Source organism: Acinonyx jubatus, chromosome F2, assembly GCF_027475565.1.
Source record: "Acinonyx jubatus isolate Ajub_Pintada_27869175 chromosome F2, VMU_Ajub_asm_v1.0, whole genome shotgun sequence".
Taxonomy (NCBI): domain Eukaryota; kingdom Metazoa; phylum Chordata; class Mammalia; order Carnivora; family Felidae; genus Acinonyx; species Acinonyx jubatus.
In genome coordinates, this window is record NC_069394.1 from 45,708,632 (window position 1) to 45,728,546 (window position 19,915).

General features: G+C 35.5%; 1 protein-coding gene across 4 annotated transcripts in view; it reads left to right on the forward strand.

Moving 5' to 3' along the window:
- Nucleotides 1-19,915, forward strand: part of NBN (nibrin) — a 51,210-nt gene that overhangs the window by 26,857 nt on the left and 4,438 nt on the right. For 3 of the 4 annotated variants that reach the window (XM_027064265.2, XM_027064267.2, XM_027064264.2), the window contains 6 exons: nt 1,527-1,653; nt 3,838-4,110; nt 6,044-6,488; nt 12,218-12,289; nt 13,449-13,604; nt 15,171-15,284. In XM_027064265.2, coding sequence (XP_026920066.2) covers nt 1,527-1,653; nt 3,838-4,110; nt 6,044-6,488; nt 12,218-12,289; nt 13,449-13,604; nt 15,171-15,284 — 1,187 coding nt within the window. Of the gene's footprint in view, nt 1-1,526; nt 1,654-3,837; nt 4,111-6,043; nt 6,489-7,073; nt 9,964-12,217; nt 12,290-13,448; nt 13,605-15,170; nt 15,285-19,915 lie in introns of those variants that run through there. The other variant, XM_053208078.1, reaches the window with a different exon arrangement.

The following is a 19,915-nucleotide window of genomic DNA, read 5'->3' on the forward strand; positions in this document are numbered from 1 at the left end:
CACATAGGTGGGTCTATATAGTTTCCAAGTCCTAGACATCTGAGTTATAAACAATTTTACACCATAACCTGTTGTGGGGGAATAGACAAAATCATGTATCTTTCCCTTTCTCCCCTCCTTACTTTCTTCCTTCCATATTTTTTCATTTATTAATTCAGATATTTATTGAATATTTGTAATATACCTATAATCTAATCACTTGGAATAAAGAGGTGAGCCAATCAGATTCCTTCCTATATAGTATTTTCAGCAAGGAGAACATTATAAATCTTTTGTTGACAAACATCACTTATTTGGGATCTTTACATTCTACTTACAGTTTCTTTTAGTAATAACGTAAGTATTTGTAATTATTTTTTACAAACTTAAGTGCACGCTGACATGAATTCTAAGGATATGTGTGTTTAAGGAGATGCGAATGAGCTTCTAAGGAGGTCATATAAGGAAAGTGACAAGTCATTTATATACCTGAATTTGGAATCAGCAATAAACATTTATTTAGCACATCCTATGTCATGAGGACCTAACAAGTGATAATTTAACTTAGTAGATGTCAACTTTTTAAAATTTTCTTTTAATAATTTAATTCCATTAACTTATTTGTATGTACTGTCTGAAACGTTGCTCAGGTACCAAAGATTTAGATATGAACAACAGCCAGTTCCTACTCTCGAGATTCCAAGTCTAATAAGGGAAAGAAACAAGTGAACAAGCGTAATATAAAGTGATGATAACAGCTAATACAGTACTTGCATAGTACTTACTGTTTCCACGCATTTTTTTAAGTGCTCTCCATGTATCAATTCATTGTGCCTCAAAACAAAATGATCCAGATTTAATGAATGAGGAAACTAAGGCATAGAGAGGTTAAATAATTTAATGCAGGTGGTGTAGCTGATGGTAAGTGTGCAAAAAGTTAACAGTGTGATGTAAAGGGTGGTATGGGAGCTGAAATGAAGGATACCTAATTCAGTGTGGGAGGTTCAGAAAAGTATGCTGGAAGAGTGGCACTTGAATTAAGTTGTTGTTCTAATTAATGAAAAGATGAAGTAATCATTATGGTTTTCTGGAGTGACCACAAAATTTGTGCCTAAAACTATTTATGTCTTTTTTTTCAGATAGTATTCCTTCAGAAAGTGAAACTCACTTTAATTTTGATTTGTGTAGACCAAGTAGGGTTGATATTCTTTCTGTGGGGAAGAAATGCAATTTTTTGGCCTACTGACTTAAAGCATAATTTGAATTATAATTTGTTGGTTTTATTTTTATTTAAGATTATAATACTTCATGAAAGATTTGATGTAGCTTTAAAATGATTTGATGCAGATAAGCCCATTACAAATGCCAACAAGCTGCTTTTAGGCTATTTCGTTAAGTATTTGTTGGCTCCACTGACTGAAGATAACTGTGTTCTATGTTACCAACTTACTTCCCTTGGCATGGAACAGTCTAACCATTTTAAGTGACAAAATGTTCATCTTGTGTCTAGCAGTTATGATTCTTCCTTTTGCTTGTGTGATTTACAGCATTGAAGATGACTCCAGGGCCAAGCTTTTCCCAAGGCTTGTCTGTCAATGAAAAACTAATGCTAAGTGCCCCAGTGAACACTACAACATATGTAGCTGATACGGAATCAGAGCAAGCAGATACATGGTAAAGCTTCATTGTTAACAGACACTTAATTCTATCAGTGAGTTAATAGTATATTTATGAAGTAAAGTCAGTGCCATTTTCAGACTAGTTCTTAGGAGATAAAGTATGGGAGAATGGGATGTCATGTTTTAGGGCAAGATTGGTGAACTTTCTATAAAGGACCAGAGAGTAAATATTTTTGGCTTTGTGGGTCATTGATCTCTGTCACATCTATTTAGCTATGCCATTGTAGCATGAAAACAGCCTTGGACAACATGTAAATGAATGTGTGTGGTTGTGTTCCAATAAAATTTAATTTACAAAAATAAGTGGGAGGCCAGATTTGGTCCATAAGCCATAGATTGCTAACCAGTGTCTTACAAAGTTTTTTTGTTGTTGTTTCTTAGAAATGCACATGGAAGACCAAAAAGAATTATGTACTTTTTTTGTGACTGGTGAAATAACTTTGAAATAAATGTGTACTGTATAATGTTGCCTTTATCTGAATATTACAACTTTGGAGATACTTTTTTTTTTTTTATGTTTGTTTTTGAGAGAGAGTGTGAGTGGGGAAGGGGCAGAGAGAGAGAAGGAGATGCAGAATATGAAACAGGCTCCAGGCTCTGAGCTGTCAGCACAGAGCCCGATGTGGGGCTCGAACTCGGGAACAGCAAAATCATGACCTAGGCTGAAGTCGGACACTTAACCGACTGAGCCACCCAGCCGCCCCTTGGAGATCCTTTCTGTGTTTCTACCTGGCTATCTAAACAATTAATATTTGTTTGTGAAGATAGTTTTCTAGTAGTTCTCTATTTGAAGAGGAGTTTTTTGCTCTTTGGGGTTTTTTTTGAGCAAGGGCAACTTATATATATTCTTCGGTATTTTTCATTTAAGATAGTATATTTTAAATAATCCATAATAAACTTCATATTGAAAGATATTTGTGATATCACTATATTGGATCATATTTAAAATTTTAATATATTCTTTTGTTATATTGAGGTCAGATATAACTTTAGAAATTTTTTTTAATGTTTGTTTAGTTTTGAGAGAGAGAGCGCAAGCATGGGAGGGGCAAAGAGGGAGACACAGAATCTGAAATTGGCTCCAGGCTCTGAGCTGTCAGCACAGAGCCCCACATGGGGCTCGAATCCATGAACCATGAGGTCATGACCTGGGCCGAAGTTGGATGCTTAACCGACTGAGCCACCCAGGCGCCCCATATGTAACTTGCTTTTTTTTTTTTTTTTTTAAACGTTTATTCATTCTTGAGAGACAGAGACAGAGCATGAGCAGGGGAGGAGCAGAGAGAGAGAGGGACAGAATCCGAAGTAGACTCCAGGCTGTCAGGACAGAGCCTAATGCAGGGCTTGAACCCATGAACCGTGAGATCATAACCTGAGCCGAAGTCGGACACTTAACCGACTGAGCCACCCAGGTGCCCCAGCCTAGATGTAACTTTTTAAAGAGAAACTATTAATGTTTTGAAAGTCATCTGTATGACCACTTTAGTTTTTTGTGAAATAAGAATATTTGTGTGTGTGTGTGAAATAAGAGTATTAAAGGCAGTATATGTTTGACCATACATTGTAGAACCATGTGTGTGTTTTCAGTATTTTTCTGGTAGAGAATAGAGTTCTGTTCTAGGGACTACCATCTGGCTGGAATATAACCATTATTAGTTCATCTGTATTCTTGCCATCTGGGTAGAATATAGCCATATCAGTTCATGTGAATCTAAATTTATCTAATTTAGTTCTAAAGGGGATCTAAATATCTCCTTATAGATGATGCTGGAATTGTAGAAGATTGTTCTTTTTCTGATTTTCCTTTTTTTAATTAATTTTTTTGCATGAAAATAATTCTGAAATTTTAAAGTAATAATTACCTAGGTTATCACCTAGTTTAATTTTTAATAGAATACTAGGGTGATACTCATGTGTATATGGTAGTTTTTTATAATAGAGTATGCCGGACATTGTGTGCTGTAAGGAATGAAGAAGAGAAAGTTATCATTTGTCTTTAGGGAGCTTTGATGAAAAAGGAGTGACTTTCTTGAGGTAGTGAAATATATTCATTTAATTATTGTCTAGAGATAATTATGTTCTAAAGCTGTATCAATAGTACTATTTAGAGGACTTTGTTTCTAGATAAAAATTGCTGTAAATCCACTTGTTTACCTTGCATTCTTTTCTTTTGCTACAGCATGGATTTGAGTGAAAGACCTAAAGAAATCAAAATCTCCAGAGTGGAACAGAAATTCAGAATGTCTTCACAAGAAATATCCGCTGCGAAGGAACCCCACAAAATAAGCTCTAATGATAATAATACAGTATCAAATACTCTGGTTAGGATGAAAATCCCAACCTATCAGCTTTCACCAAATAAATTCTCAGGTGTAAATAAAAGTAGAGATCGGGCTTCTCAGCAGCAGACCAACTCCATCAAAAACTACTTTCAGCCGTCTACCAAAAAACGGTATATTTTAAAATAATGCCTCTGTGTCTCTGAAAAATATTAATTATCTGTTATATGATTATAGAATGGCATTTAGTCTGTGTTCTGCTTGAAAATGCTTCTGTGGAAAACTGACTCTTTGACCTCATGCCCTTTCAGAAATGTCCAAATCTCCTCCTTCACTAAGGTCATTGTAGATAGATTATTTTTTCCTAGATAGCTTAGCTTACCTGTTGTTTCATTTTACCATGCTTCTTTTGAAGAAGAGCTTTCCCACACCTCATTCTTTCAACTTCTCTTACCTCCTCTAAGACCATGCTTTCAGTTAGTTTCTCAGTTTCCAGTGCCTTTAATTATTCTAGGTCCTTCTCTTTTCAAAAGCTGTCTGTCCCTTTTATTTTTTGAAACCTTCCCTTGACTTGGTTCTTTCCTCTAGCAAATGCCTTTTGTCTTTCACAATCACTATTAAACTTCTCAAAAAAAGATATTACTGTTACTGCTCCCATTGCTGTATGAAATAATTCTTAACCAGCAATATTTCATCTTGACATGATGTCCTTGAAAAGTAACCATTGACACAGTTGCTAGCTCTAGTGGCCTTTGGTATACTCAACTCTTGAATCTTTATTCTCCTTACAGTGTCTTCTCGGAAGTAGTAGTAGCTTCTGGTTGTTTTGCTTCTCTGCCCCCTTTGAGGACTTCTTTCTTTTTTCATACTACTGCTTTTTATGTGTTGTATGTGGTACCTTCAGAGTTTCATGACTTTATTACAGATGATCAATATATTTGGCCTTAACTTAACCTTTAAACCTCACTTCTGCTTTCCCACAGGAATTTTCTCCTGTTTTCCCAAATAATTCACCTAAATCTTTTCTCCTCTGTCATCGATTATGTATTTTTTCTATTAGTAGTTCACTTTGTCAAAATCTTTGACTCTATTCTACCCCCCCCAAAACAGTATTGTAATTCTTATTTTCATTGTTTCCTAAATTCCTCCCTTTTCATCTATTTGTATTGCCAGCTCTCTGATTTAAACTCTACCTAAATTATTGCAGAAACCTCTTGATAAATCTGTCCAGTACCCTGATACTATATTTGTGTTATTAAAATATCACCTTGATTATTCCAAATTAGCATGAATTCAGTAAACTTTTGGGAAGCAGAGATCCACATTTTTATGTTCCCTGTGGATGTTAGAAGTACAGTATATAAATGAATAAACTATTCAGTACTTAAACAGTATTGTATAGAAAACTCTTATAGTCACTTTTTAAAAAAAAATTTTAATGTTTATTTTTGAGAGAGAAAGAGACAGAGAGCACTAAGTTGGGGAGGGGCAGAGAGAGGGAGACACAGAATTCAAAGCAGGCTTCAGGATCCAAGCTGTCAGCACAGAGTTCAATGCAGGGCTCGACCCGTGAACTGTGAGATCATGACCTGAGCTGAAGTCGGACGCTTGACCAACTGAGCCACCCAGGCGCCCCATGTATTCACATATTACTTGCAGTGTATAGTCTGTGCTATATTGTGGATAGAGCTACTCTGACTTATTACCTTGAATTAGCTGTCATTAACCCATCAGGTTTTATTTCCAAGGTAATTTTTCCCTGCCTGCAAGTTCCCTACATTATAAAGTAAGCTGTTGTTTCCCGGCAACAAATCCTCTGTATTTTTATATCTGCCTACCTTTTCCTCTCCATTGATTTATTAGCTACTGCTGCCTTAGCAGAGAAGATAGACTTCTCCCTATTGTTTTAGCCGTTGGGTTGGCAGTCCTATGAAAGCAGTAGTCTATATGAATTATGTACTTTTTTAAGATGTCCTTTTTTTTTATTCCCAGTAATATTAATAAAAACAAGAATATTGTGCATTAAATGGGAGGAAGTGAATATTGCCAGATATCAGCTGTGTTCATTTTCTGTTTTGTTTTCTTCTCTCCTTTTTTAAATCTAAGGGAAAGAGATGAAGAAAATCAAGAAATTTTTTCACCCAAATCAGCAAGAATAGAAATGTCTTGTTCTCTGTTAGAACAGACACAACCTGCTCCACCCTCAGTATGGAAAAATAAGGAACAGTCCCTATTTCAGAGTGAGCTTCTGGAAAAGAAACCAGATAACTTACTTACAGATACAGATTTAAAATCCACTGTGAAAAGTTCTGCCAATGAATCTCTTTCTACAGACAAACTAAGATCAGAAAAAAGAAAAGAAATTGATGATTTAGCCATTGAAGATGAAATATTGGAAGAGTTACTCAACACAAAATCAGAGTTAGAAATTGGAGTGAAAGTTCAAAAACAAGAGGAAGATGTCAATATTAGGAAAAGGCCAAGATTGGATATAGAAACAAATGGCACTTTTAATTATGATGAAGCAATACCAGAAAGTAACAGAATATCTGTAAGTAACCTTTTTTAATGAGAAGTATCACAGACAGAAACTTAGAAGATTAAAAAGAAATTTAAGACAGTAGAAGCATCCACTGTTTCCTTGAAAAAGTTCATGTGTTCAGCACTCAGTATTAAGGAAAGGATTTGTTGGTGGATAAGGTAAATATTAAAAATAGTGTTTCTTTGACAGTATATAATAAATGACAACAAACTGTTGTTCATGATTAATATAGTTCCAGGCTGTATTATTACTATACTATTATATGAGACCTTTGGCACTGATGGTAAGTATAGGAGATGCCTTAATAGAGCAAGCAGACATACAAAAATGAAGAAAGTTAGTAAAACAAACTATGAAATAAATTGTTAGATAAATCAGGTATAACATCAGTAGGAATTTTTATTTTCATTTTGGTCTTTAATATCCTATTTTCATGAATGTCAATAACTTGTCTTACCACTTTGATCTAAGAAAAGTCTTCAGATTATTTTGTATTTTATGCCTACGTTTCCCGCTTCTGTAGAATAGTTAGGTCATTAGGTGAGAGCATGGACCTGATGAAGTAAAAATATAATATTCTGATCTTTCATTCAGGTTGATTAGCTCTACTCTTGTTCATGGTTGTGGTCACTCCCCTCCTGTAAATGGCTACTGCATAAGGACAGGACTGAGTAAAAGGATAAAGATTAAGTGGTTGGAAGGTATAATGATTTAATAAGTATTTGTTAACCTAGTGTGTATCAAGCACTGTAAATCTATAACTACTGTTGAGAAAACAAAGTAGGTGTCCTGTTTAGCCTATATATTGGCATCTTCCTATGAGAGAAAATCCTTATTATTTGTTAGTTTATTTTGAGTGAATCTTAAATGCCTTTCTGTGGATCAGATGCATCAGAATCAGCTGGTGAGCTTTTTTTTTTTTTTGAACTTTATTTTTAGAGAAATAGGGTGCATGTGAGCAGGGGAGGGACAGAGAGAGTGGTGAGGGGCAGGGGGAGAGAGAGAGAGAGAAAGAGAGAGAATCCCAAGCAGGCTCCATGCCATCAGTGCAGAGTAGAGCCCAACCCAGGGCTGGAACTCACAAACCACGAGATCATGACCTGAGCCAAAATCAAGAGTCGGACACTTAACCAACTGAGCCACTTAAGCACCCCAGTTGGTGAGCTTTTTTAAAAATATGGATACCCAGACCAAAATCCCCAAAGATTCTGATACATCCAGTTTTCTTCCCAGAAAATGCTCCCTCATTTTTAGTTCAGAATTCCTTTTGCTGTCTTTAAAAATTCTAAAATCAGTGGCTTAAATAAGGTAGGGTTCTTTTGTTCCTATAAAAGAAGCCCAGGGGGACAAAACATAAGAGATTCTTTTTTTTTTTTTTTTTAACGTTTATTTATTTTTGAGACAGAGACAGAGCATGAACGGGGGAGGGTCAGAGAGAGAGGGAGACACAGAATCGGAAGCAGGCTCCAGGCTCTGAGCCATCAGCCCAGAGCCCGACGCGTGGCTCGAACTCACGGACCGTGAGATCGTGACCTGAGCCGAAGTCGGACGCTCAACCGACTGAGCCACCCAGGCGCCCCAAAACATAAGAGATTCTTAAATATGAAGAACAAACCGAGGACTACTGGAGAGGTTGTGGCAAGGGGGATGGGCTAAATGGGTAAGGGACATTAAGGAATCTACTCCTGAAATCATTGTTGCACTATATGCTAACTAACTTGGATGTAAATTTTTAAAAATAATAAAATAAGCCCAGAAGTAGGTAACCAAAGCTGCTTGGAAGTTCCATGGTATTAATTTCTTAGGTGTCTCTTTTTCTCTCTACTAGGTGGCACCTCTAGCCATCATGTCAACTTTCCAGGGAGGAAGAACAAGGTGGAGAAGGAGACAGGGTAAAAAGGCCTCTCCACTTAAGTTCCCCCTCACATTCTAAGGAGTTCTTTCAGAAACCTCACTTTATAACTTTGGTTATTAGCCAGAATTTAGTAATGGTCTTCATGACTCCCTATCCCTCACCTTCAGTCTACAAGAGAGTATGGGAAATGTTTTAAGCTTGACACATTGCTGTCCCTAACAAATTTAGCATTAGATAAGTAAGGAAGAAAGAATAGACAGTGAGATCCTGTTTAGCCAAATTGAGAACTTCAGAGAAAGGGAGGTTCTTTATTATCAAAGATTAGCTGTCACTTTACAGAAGAGGTTACTTGAACCAAGTGGTTTATATATCCTGTAAGTTACTTGCTTAGCAGTTTCCACTAGAGTGGAACTTCACGTTGGTTTCATGTGGTATTGGTGAAGTCCAAGGGATGATTTCCTAACTACATTTAATAAATTTGTATCTCTTTATAAAGGTATGTTTATTTGTATTATGAATTTACAATGTTATTTTAGCTCCAGACTATTCCAAAATTTGTGTTCAGACTACTTAATACTATAAGCATTTAATCTTTAGAAAGTTAGACTCTATTTATATTATTTTCATTACACCATGGAAATGCATTTCCCTTGCAGTGTATCTTTCCTCCTGTACTCATTTTTAGTTTTTTCTGGTATGTTCTTATTTTCTTTCTCTAGTCTTGTGCTATTACATGCTTTCATTTTTTTAATAGCCTTTTTTTTTTCTTCTATCCCAGATTGGTCCACTGTTCACAGTGGCTACAGCTCTGTCTGAAAATGGTTATGGTTTTAATAGCAGAACTCTTTGGCCCCTCCTGTATGGCTGTTAATATTCTGAAATACTCTGCATTGACTGCACATTCTCCCAGGGTTCATGGTCACTCAGGGTTGGGCATTTGATCCTAGAGTGGGAGAGACAGGAAGTGATCATTATACACCAGTGATACGGGGTTTAGTAAACAGTCTTTTGTGTATCTGAAAAGACCTTTCATTTAATAGCTGAGCTTTACGTGCTGTATATTGATACTAGGGCATACAGTTACTTTATTTTGTTCTGTGGTTCTGTAGCATAATTTCCTCTGTCCTTACTTTACTACTTTAGAATTCATAACATTCTAAATAAAATTACAGAAATCTTCTGGAGGGTGAATAGTGATTTGATTGTGATATACTTTTGGGTATATTAAAAGTTCAGTCACTGTATTCTAACACTCTACATATTTAGTAAGAGCCTGTTATTTTGCTTTCAGTGTAAGATAATTTTTGACAACTTTTTATTTTGAGATAATTGTTGATTCACATGCAGTTGTAAGAAATTATATAGAGAGATCCAGTATACCTTTCATCCTGTTTCCCCTAATTGTAACATCTTGTATAATTACAGTACAATATCACAACCAGGAAGTTGACATTGATGCAGTTCATCAACCTTAAACAATGGGAGATTATTTTTAATTTTTTCACTTTTATCGTTTTAAGAATTTATTGTTGGAAAGTCCTTGTAGATGAGATGTTCATGGAATAAAGGAATTGCACTTATTTTTTTTAGCTGTGGAAGTGATTATCAGGAAAAAAATTCTTAATCCTTTCATTTAAAAAACTTAATGTGGGGCGCCTGGGTGGCTCAGTCGGTTGAGTGTCCGACTTCAGCTCAGGTCACAATCTCGCGGTCTGTGAGTTTGAGCCCCGCGTCGGGCTCTGGGCTGATGGCTCGGAGCCTGGAGCCTGCTTCCGGTTCTGTGTCTCCCTCTCTCTCTGCCCCTCCCCCGTTCATGCTCTGTCTCTCTCTGTCTCAAAAATAAATAAACGTTAAAAAAAAAAATTTAAAAAAACTTAATGCAATTTTAAGGCAAAAATGTGAAACTTCTCTTTGACATTGGATTCCTTAGATAGATTTCTAAAATCTGTTGATGATAGAACCACTCTTTTTCTATTTTGGGATTTAAATATAGGTTCTAGCACATTTATAATACTTTTTATAAGCTGAGATAGAAAGCTTTTGACTAGATATTCCTGCTAGAAGTTTATCCTTATATATATGACAGCTGTGCCTGTGTCGTGGCCTTACAGTTTCGTAGTCTCACAAAATGCAAACATGACTCATCCTTCTTAACATTTCCTCTTCTTAATAGCACTCACTGAGTGCAGAGCATCTTTTCTTCATTCTACCCTCCTGTTCTAAAGTAAGGTTTCCACTTCTCTTAACTACAGTATCTTCCAAAACCTAGTAGTAATACCTACCACTTACTGGATATCATCATTCTGTTTATAGCAATTCTGCAGTGAAGCAGTACTATACACAATGAACTGATTAGGAAATTGACAGTAAGGTATTAAGTAACTTGGCAAGGTTGCTTAGCTAGGTTTTGAACTGGGACGAAAATGTAGGGCTACTCTGCTCTTTTGGCAATTCCTTTTATCAGCTTTCTTAGAATGACATTCATTTATCCAGTTACTCCAGGCATCGGGCATGCTAACATGAAAGGCTGTCTGAGAGGATAAGTTTGCTAGGCCTTTAAAAGGTAGAATCTCCAGGGACGCCTGGGTGGCTCAGTCGGTTACGCATCCAACTCTTGATTTTGGCCCAGGTCATGATCTCATGTTTGTGGGTGTGAGACCCGTGTTGGGCTCTGCACTGATGGTGCAGTGCCTACTTGGGATTCTCTCTCTCCTCTCTCTCTCTGTCTGCCCCTCCCCAACTTGTACTCTGTTTCCTTTTCAAAATAAATAAATTAAAAAAAAAAAAAAAAAAAGAATCTCCAAGACTTGGTGATTGACTCAGCATGAGAAATGGAGAGAGAAGAAAAGAGTATAGGATAATTCCCAAGTTTAGAGTTTGAGTGCTTGGGTGGGTTGTAACAGGATTCTCTGGGATGGGAAATAACTGCTCAAGAGGATGAGCAAGTTTGAAGGAGTGGGGCAGTATAAGGGAGAAAGGGCAGGGGTGTAAAATGTTCTGATTGTGATTAACTTGCAGTAGGTGATGTATATGAAAGTAGTGAAAGGGCACATGGTAGGCTTAGTATAAATTTTTAACCTTACTATTGATAAAAGTATTACTTCTCTTTAGTCCCTAAGCAAAAACAAAGTATGTACATTTGTTTTTCTGTCCTTTCTTTCCAACTTTTTATTACAGTTTTTCTGAATTTAATATTGAATCATTGAAAATTTGATGTAAAATCATATGCTCCCCTAGTGTACCCAAGGGATTATAGTTTTTACTGAAAGTGTCAGAAAGCCATCTATATAATATGCTCTTGTCTGGAACCTGGTCTGGATATTGGATGTGAAGGAAACTACAAGGCAGTTTGCATTTTATTGCAGACATATATCTTGAGTAATTAAAGTAACCCTATTTCCTTTTTCCTGGATTAAGGGCAATTTAAAATTAAATACTAAGTGTAAATTTAGATAGAATCCTTTAAAAATGTTTCTATTTTAGAGTATAAAAGTAGTACATAGCTATGTAGAAATATAGAAAATCAAAACATAACAATTTGTTGATAATCCTACCTACCATCTGTAGATAACCATAGATAATATTGTATTTTATTTATTAATTTTTATTCTGCAAACTTAGAATCAACTGTTAATGTAATTTCATAGCCATTTTTACTCATTTATACTATGGTCACGTCTCATATTGTAAAATAACTGGTATGAACTTAGATTGTGTCCTCTTTGCTCTTGTAATTCATACTGCAGTGTCTTTTTTTACGTTGATTTCTATTCTCAGCTTTTCTAGGAAAGATACTTGAAAATCAAATAACTGGGTCAAGAACATGAATATTTTTAAAGTTGCCATTTTATAATTTCTATGAACAATATTTTTATTTCTTTAGCAAGAAAATGAAATTGGGAAGAAATGTGAGTTCAAGAAAGATACACTGTGGTCAACTAAAGAAGAACTATCTGTAAGGAAATTTTTCTTTAATTTTTATAAAGATTTGACTTAATGAGCAACATCTGATCAATTACTATTAGTTTACGTTCTTAGGATTCATTATTTCCCTTTGTGTAATTTTGATCTGTTTCATAGTTACGCTTACTCTGGGCATAATTTGATCATATTATAATCATGAGATAGCAAAAAGAGGATAGAGAAAAGCCTGAGTATAATTCCCTGCCTTCTGCATAAATGTGTGATCCTGAACAAGTCACTTTCACATTTATGGACCTCAGGTCTTTATAAAATCAGGTCAGCACTTTTCCAACAGGGTGATCATTTATATCAGATAGAGGAATGGATGTGAATTATTTCTAAATGCTAAAACACATTTACAAAAGTATTAAGTCATTTTTAATTTATTAGAGTTCCTAATTACATTCTGTCACTAATAGATGAACCTTGTCTTTTGACTTTCCACTTTTTTTCTTTCTCTCCCTGTCTTTATTTTAGTCCTGTTAGCAACTTCCATTTGAATAGGCAGTAAAAGAGTAAAAAACTAGATGGTCAGCCTTGAGTTGCTCTGACAATGTTGATATGTAACTAGTTGGTTAATAGAAAATGACCTAAAGAATCTCATCCAGTAACGGGAAGGAATCTTCAGGCTGATTTAATACTGTCAATCTGCAATTAAAAAATGGCTTTCAGTTAATGAGTAATGAGTGTGTCCAGAACTAATGATTTTTGGAGATGTGAAAAATAATGTTACTGAAAATCCAAGGAAGCTTAAATATAGTAGATGAGAACTTGTAGAACAGATTGTTACACTAATGTTAGTTCATGGTTTTTATGATAAGAAGTAGACAAAACAGATTCCTTGCTAAGAAAATATATAGAAGATGAAGTATTGAGATGATATTCATTGGAATAAGCTACTAAATTAAAAATGCTAAATAGTTTTAGTCTTCTGTCATAGATGAGTGTATAGAGTATTTGAGTAAGTAATATTCTGGTTTTGAAGTAGTTATGATTTGATTCCAAATACAGAGTTTGGGTGCCAGAAATAAACCTTTTTTACTGTTTTTTTTTTTCCCTCAGGTATTTGAACTTTTTCTGTAGATGCCCAAATAAGTAATTTTCTTTTCCTTATCTTTTCTGCTTATGTATCCGTCGTAACCCCATTTAAGATCAAAGATGAGCTTCAGGGTGATGGTGATATGTTTCCAAGGAAGGTGTTACTGACTGAATTTAGATCACTGGTGGTTAGTAACTTTACCTCCAGAAATACATCCTGTGTAAATAGTGATTATGGTCAATTAAAGAATTTCAAGAAATTCAAAAAGGTATGGTATTCCTTTAACTACAGTATCACCAGAGGGCAGCGTTTGAAATGTTTTTAGAAATAGTGTTGATGCTAAATAGTAAAAGCGGTTCATGTTGAAAACTGATACTATTTCTTCTGCTTAAAACAGTTAAAATTATTCTAGTAAGAACATAAACTGACAGTTAATGAATATGTGAATAAATATATGTTGAGTATATAAAGAATACATGGAAACAAATTTCATTGAGACTGAATTCTTTAAAGGGTGCTGTTTACCTGGTCTTCTCCACCTTAAGGGGCAGGCTTTAGGCTATATTGAAAGGGTTTGTCTACTTATAATAATGATCTCTGGCTACCTGAAAGGACCTGAAAGTCCTTAACTCAGGACTTTATGAAGATAATAGATCTGTTTAAAATAACTGAGCACATTAAATAATGAAAAGTAGGCATTTTACTGTTATGTGTATATATAAAAAATATAAATATGTACCTGAGTGTTACCATCAGCCAGAGTTTCTTCTTTTTTAGGAACTGATAAGGTATTTAGTTTCTCAATATGACTAAAAGGATATTTCCGATCCAGTCTGTATTTTGTTGTCTATTGCTGGGATATTTGCTTCTTGTTCCATACCTACTACTTACTACTACCTTTTGCTTAAGCAATTAATCAGAATACAGTTAATTTTTTCAAAAGTGGTTTCTGTGGAAGACTGCCTTTCACTAGAATATGATCTGTTTGATTCTTGCTGTGACTATGAGGTATTGTAGCTTTTTCTCTCTAATGTGAGCTACTATTAACATTTGTTAATTTTTTGCTTACTATGACAATGTGTAAAAGGTTCTGAACTCCCCTTTCTTCTACTTAGAGTGGAAGATGGAAATACCTCCCATTAGATGGCACCCACTTAATTCTTTTCCATCCCTCAGGTGTAGCGCATGAATACCACAGGGTTATTCTTAACCGAATGGTTATTTCATGTTCAGTGTCATGTTACCAAGTCTCATTGTTGAATCAAAATTCAAAAGACTTACTTTTTTTTTTTAAGTTTATTTATTTATTTTAAGAGAGAGCACGCAAACGAAGAGGTAGAGAGAGAGAAAGAATCCCAAGCAGGCTCCTTGCCATTAATGCAGAGCCGACGCAGGGCTCAAACCCACAAACTGTGAGATCATGACCTGAGCTGAAATGACAGAGTCAAACACTTAACCGACTGAGCCACCCAGGCACCCCTGATACATATTTTTTATTAATGAAGTTACCAAAGATAAAGCAATTCGTGTTGGCCCAGGGATGGCCAAGAGCTATAAAGTAGTACAAACTTCTGGAAAGCAGTTTGGAAAAATTTTATTTTTTAAAAAATTTTTTTGAAGTTTATTTTGAAGTGGGGGGGGTCAATGGGGGAGAGGCAAAGAGCAAGGGAGAGATAGAGAATCCCAAGAGGCTCGAAGCTTCACACTGAGCTCGACACAGGGCTCAGTCTCATAGCTGTGAGATCATGATCCAAGCCAAAATCAAGAGTTGGACGCTTAACTGACTGAGCCACCCAGTTGCCCCTAATCTTACTACTTTTACTTTTTTTAACAGGTCATATTTCCTGGAGCAGGAAAACTTCCACACATCATTGGAGGATCAGATCTAATAGCTCATCATGCTCGGAAGAATACAGAATTAGACGAGTGGTTAAAGCAGGAAATGGAGGTTAGTAGGAAGTGAGGCCTAGTAACTTGCTTGGTTTACATTCTGGTCCCTTGTGGTTTCTTTAGAGCACATCCTTCGTAAAACCAAACTTAAGATAATTGGCCTAAGGTCATTCATTAAGGAAAATTCCTGAGTTACAGAGCATTAAGGTTAATTTGTATCTTTACGTAATGCTTCTTTGGAGACTTTTAGATTTATTAGTTAAAAAAGATGGGACCCAGACAAATGAGTTAAGTTTACATCCTAATGTAAAGGAGAGAAAAGACATTTAACCAGCAAAAAATAAAAGAATACTAAAAGATAACTGTTAAAAGATGGTTGTACAGTCATACGGGGGATATTACAAGTAATATCAGTTATATAGTATGTGAATGAACTGGGCTTTCCAAATCTGGAATTATCTTTCAGCAGTTCTGAGAATTTCTCAGTCCTTATTTTAGTATTACCTTGTTCCTGTTTTTCTATTGTATCTCTTTTTTCTTGTATATTAATTTTTTAAGGAATTGCCATAATTTTTCCATAGCAACTTCACCATTTTGCATTCCCACTAATATGTGCAAGGGTCCAGTTTCTCCACATCCTCTCTAGCACTTCATTTAGTTTTTTTTTTTTTTTGATAATGTACATTTAACTGGTGTGAATCTCAATGTGGTTTTGATTTGCACTTTCCTAATGATTAATGATGTTGAGCCTCTTCTCATATGCTTATTGGCCATTTGTGTATCTTGTTTGGAGAAATATGTATTCAAAAATCTCTTCTGATTATCAGATTGTTTATCTTGTTTTTGAATTATGGGTGTTCTTTGTGTATTTTGGATATTAGTCCCTATTATCACATACATGATTTGCAGGTATTTTCCCTTTCTCTGGGTTGCCTTTTCACTCTGTTGATTTTGTATTTTGATGCACAGAAATTTTAAATTTTGATGTAGTTCAGTTTATCCGTTTTGTTGTTGCTTACCTGTGCTTTTGGTATTATATCCAAGAAATTGTTCCCAAATCAAATGTCAGGATTTTTTCCCTTTTTTCTTCCAAGAGTATTATAGTTTAGCCCTTATATTTAGATCTTTGATTTTGAGTTAATTTTCATAAGGGGTGTAAGGTTAGAGTCCAACTTCATTCTCTCTAGTTACACTTTCACACTTTGGTTCAATGATACATGAACATACCATCTCGATGGTGAAGTGGGGGAATCTCAAGCCAGTTATACTATTGACAACTGTTTGCTGTGAGAACCTTGCCTTAATGCCTCCTCCCATGGGCAGTTGTTACTGATCCATCTCATTTTTCCCCAGAGTCTAAGTTTTAAGAAGGTAAGAGAAATCATTAAATAATGTTGGTTGATTATTAAGTAGTAATTATTTACATTTAGTTCATATTCTTAAACTTTTAATTATGAAAAGTTTTCAAACATACACAAAGAGAGGAATGAAACAAACCTCAAACACAGGTTCAACAAATATCAGGATTTGCACATCTTGCTTCATCTGTTGCCTTTCTCAACTTTTTTTTCTTTCTGGAGTATTTTTCTTTCTGGAATATTTTAAAGCAAATCCCAATCATTTTCATTTCATTTTTATTTATATGTTTGAACATACAGATTTCTGATTAAGTACATATTATGTCAGAGTGTGTCTTCCTATCACTTTACAGTAGGGTACTTAATATAATCAATTCATGTTCAAAACCCTAAACTAGGATCAGCAGCATAATTTTGATACTTGAAATTGCTTTAAAGTTTTATAATTTCGCATACTTGCCTTATGGCATGTCTTCGATCATATCTACAACTAATATGTTGCCTAAGTGTCAGGAAACCAAATCTCAGTTATGACATTGCTCTTTTGGGAAAATATAAACTGCTTTACAGCTCTCCATGTTAGAATGTGATTTTCAAGAACTCACTGTTTACACATAACAGCTGTATATATTTATATACTGCTATAATGAGAACTCACAGGAAAGATTAATAAGCTTCTCTTTTCTTTCAAATTTTTTAAGAGAGCACGTGTGCATGGGGGTGGGAGAGGGGCAGAGAGAGAGGGAGAGAAAGAATGCCAAGCAGGTTCTATGCTGTCATTGCAGAGTCCCGTGGGGCTCGATCTCACGAACTGTGAGATCATGACCTGAGCTGAAATAAAGAGTCAGACAGACGCTCAACCGACTGAGCCCCCCCAGGGTCCCCTATGCTTCTCTTTTTTTTACTTTCTTCCTAGGTGTTTTGAGTCCTAGTGGATATTATGTAAAAAGACCATCTACCTGATTCATAATTCTTTCAACCCCTGACTTTTTTTTTAACTGGAGAATTTAATAAAATTAAGTAAAGTGGACAACTTCTTCCATAGAGGAAGTTACTGCATGGAAGTTAAGATTTCAGAAACATAGGACTATTGAATTGAGAGATAATCAAAGGCCTCCTCTAGGGTTAGAATGTTTTCTTCTTAGTCTTTGTATTGCCTGATTGTCCAGTCCTCCTGGAACCCAAAGGTGGGCTCCAGATAGGTTGTCTCAGCAGGCTATTTGAAGTAGGGCCACTTGGTAATTGAGGGGTGAGGATAATAACTCTTCCCTGAACTCTACAATTTTATATCCCTTTCTTTATCTTATTTTATATATATTTTATCTTTTTTTTTTTTTCTCTGTAATTTATTTCTTGGTAACTTCTCCACATTGTCTTCCGGTTTGGTACTTTTCCCTTCCACTCTGTCTAGTTGGTATTCCCACCCATTCATTAAGTTTTCACTTAGCCTATTGTATTTTTTCAATTTTGGATGTCTGTTTCATTCATTTCTAAATCTTGTTCCCTGCTGATATTTGTAAGCTCTTCTTTTGTTTTCTGTGCCTAAAATGCTTGTTGCTATTTATGTTTGTGCTAATCATCTCCTATGGAGCCTTGTTTCCAAGTACATATTTTGTGATCTTTTTATGTGAACCACTCATTTTCCTTGTAGTTTGATCTGTGGGAATTCCTTGAGTTATAATCTTCCAGAAAAGATATGTTGTGTCTGCCAGTCTTGTTCTACTACTAGGAAACCACTTTAGCCTCAGCTGGTGATTTTCTTGGATTACCTAGGTAGTTAATTCCTAGGATCACCTAAAGTACTCAGAAACCTGAGTGAAGGCCAGCTTGTCATTATAGACTTGATAGTTTTTTTCTTTCCTTCACCCTGTGCTAGGGTCAAGGCAGACAAGTTTCTTTCTTACCTTCTTTTGTGTTGTAGACTTTATTCCTCTTTCTCCCTTAAATGCTGGAGTCTTTTCTTAGATCCCTCATCTTTGATTTTCTCTCATATCACTCATCACCCATTGCAGACATCAAAGGCAGAGCCCAGTTTTTTTTATGGATTGTGGATACCCACAGAGGAGGGCAAAAGCTGGCTGTGTTGTTAACTTCTCAGGGTTTCTATTCTTCTTCATTGTGGGTTTAATGTAGTCTCTAGCAATTTGTTTTTAAAAATGCTTTTTAATTAAAAAGTTGTTACAAAGGTCACTAAAAAATGGAGGTTGTTCAAGGTCACTTAGGATATGTAGTGTCAAAAAATGGAAGAATGAAAATGACATCTTTCCTCCTTGCTTTTTTGAAAGACTAAATGGCCTTACTATTTAAAATGTGCATTTCAAAAATTATGGTACTGCCCAAAAGAATGATGAGGTTACAATCCTGAAGTCCAGAAATAACCCATGTAAATTCAGTAAACTATTCCAGACGTCTCTTTATTGAGGAGGAGTAATAGCTAGGACAGAGTGCAAGAGAAGGGGAGGATCGATGGAAGAAAGTAAAGCTGAAAGCATTGCTGAATTTGTGCAAGTGTTTCTTCTCAAGATATTTTGTTTTCTGAGATGCATCTAAGACCAAGGGGTGATGGATACGAAGAAAAAACCACTATCAGATTAGAATCAGTATTTGTTTCAAACTGCCTATTTGACTTTCGATGGTTGTTGTCTCCCTGCTGTCAACAGAGGAGATTGTACTTCCTCCATTCTCCCTGCCCCCGCCCATCTTCAGACAGTCCTTTCTTACCTCCCTTTTAAAGGTGATTTGCACTTGCAAGTCAGAAGCAGTGAGAATGTGTCTCAGTGTTTCCCAGTTCTCCATTTGTTTTCCCTGAAATACAGTATGTTATTTTGATCTGCAGATGCATTTCTTTTTATTTCAAGGAACCCTTCTGTTACATCTTTGAAAGCATTTTTCTATTTGCTGGGTTCTATATATTTAAGATGTAACCATCCTTTTATTAGATCACCTTTACTCTCTATACCCATTTCTTCTGCACTCCCTGTGGTTTTCTTAAGCTCTTTCACTGTGTCAAAAATTCAAATTTCAGTTGTGTCTGTGTGATTCTTCGTCAGCTATATGACCCTGGGTGGATTACTTGATTACTTTATGCTTGTGTTTCTTCCTGTGTAGAATGGGAATAATAATAGTACCTCCGTTTCACAGAATTTTTGTGAGAATTAAGTAAGATGCTATTTATAAAGCATTTATAACCATGGAAAGAGTCAGTGTTAGCTATTTCTAATTTATTTGATTCTGAAATGGTGTTATTAATAGGTCTCAGTGTTTTAGCATTTGTTCCCTTCTCATTGTCATTGTGTTTTGTCATCTAACTTTTTGGTTCTCCTTTTATTGC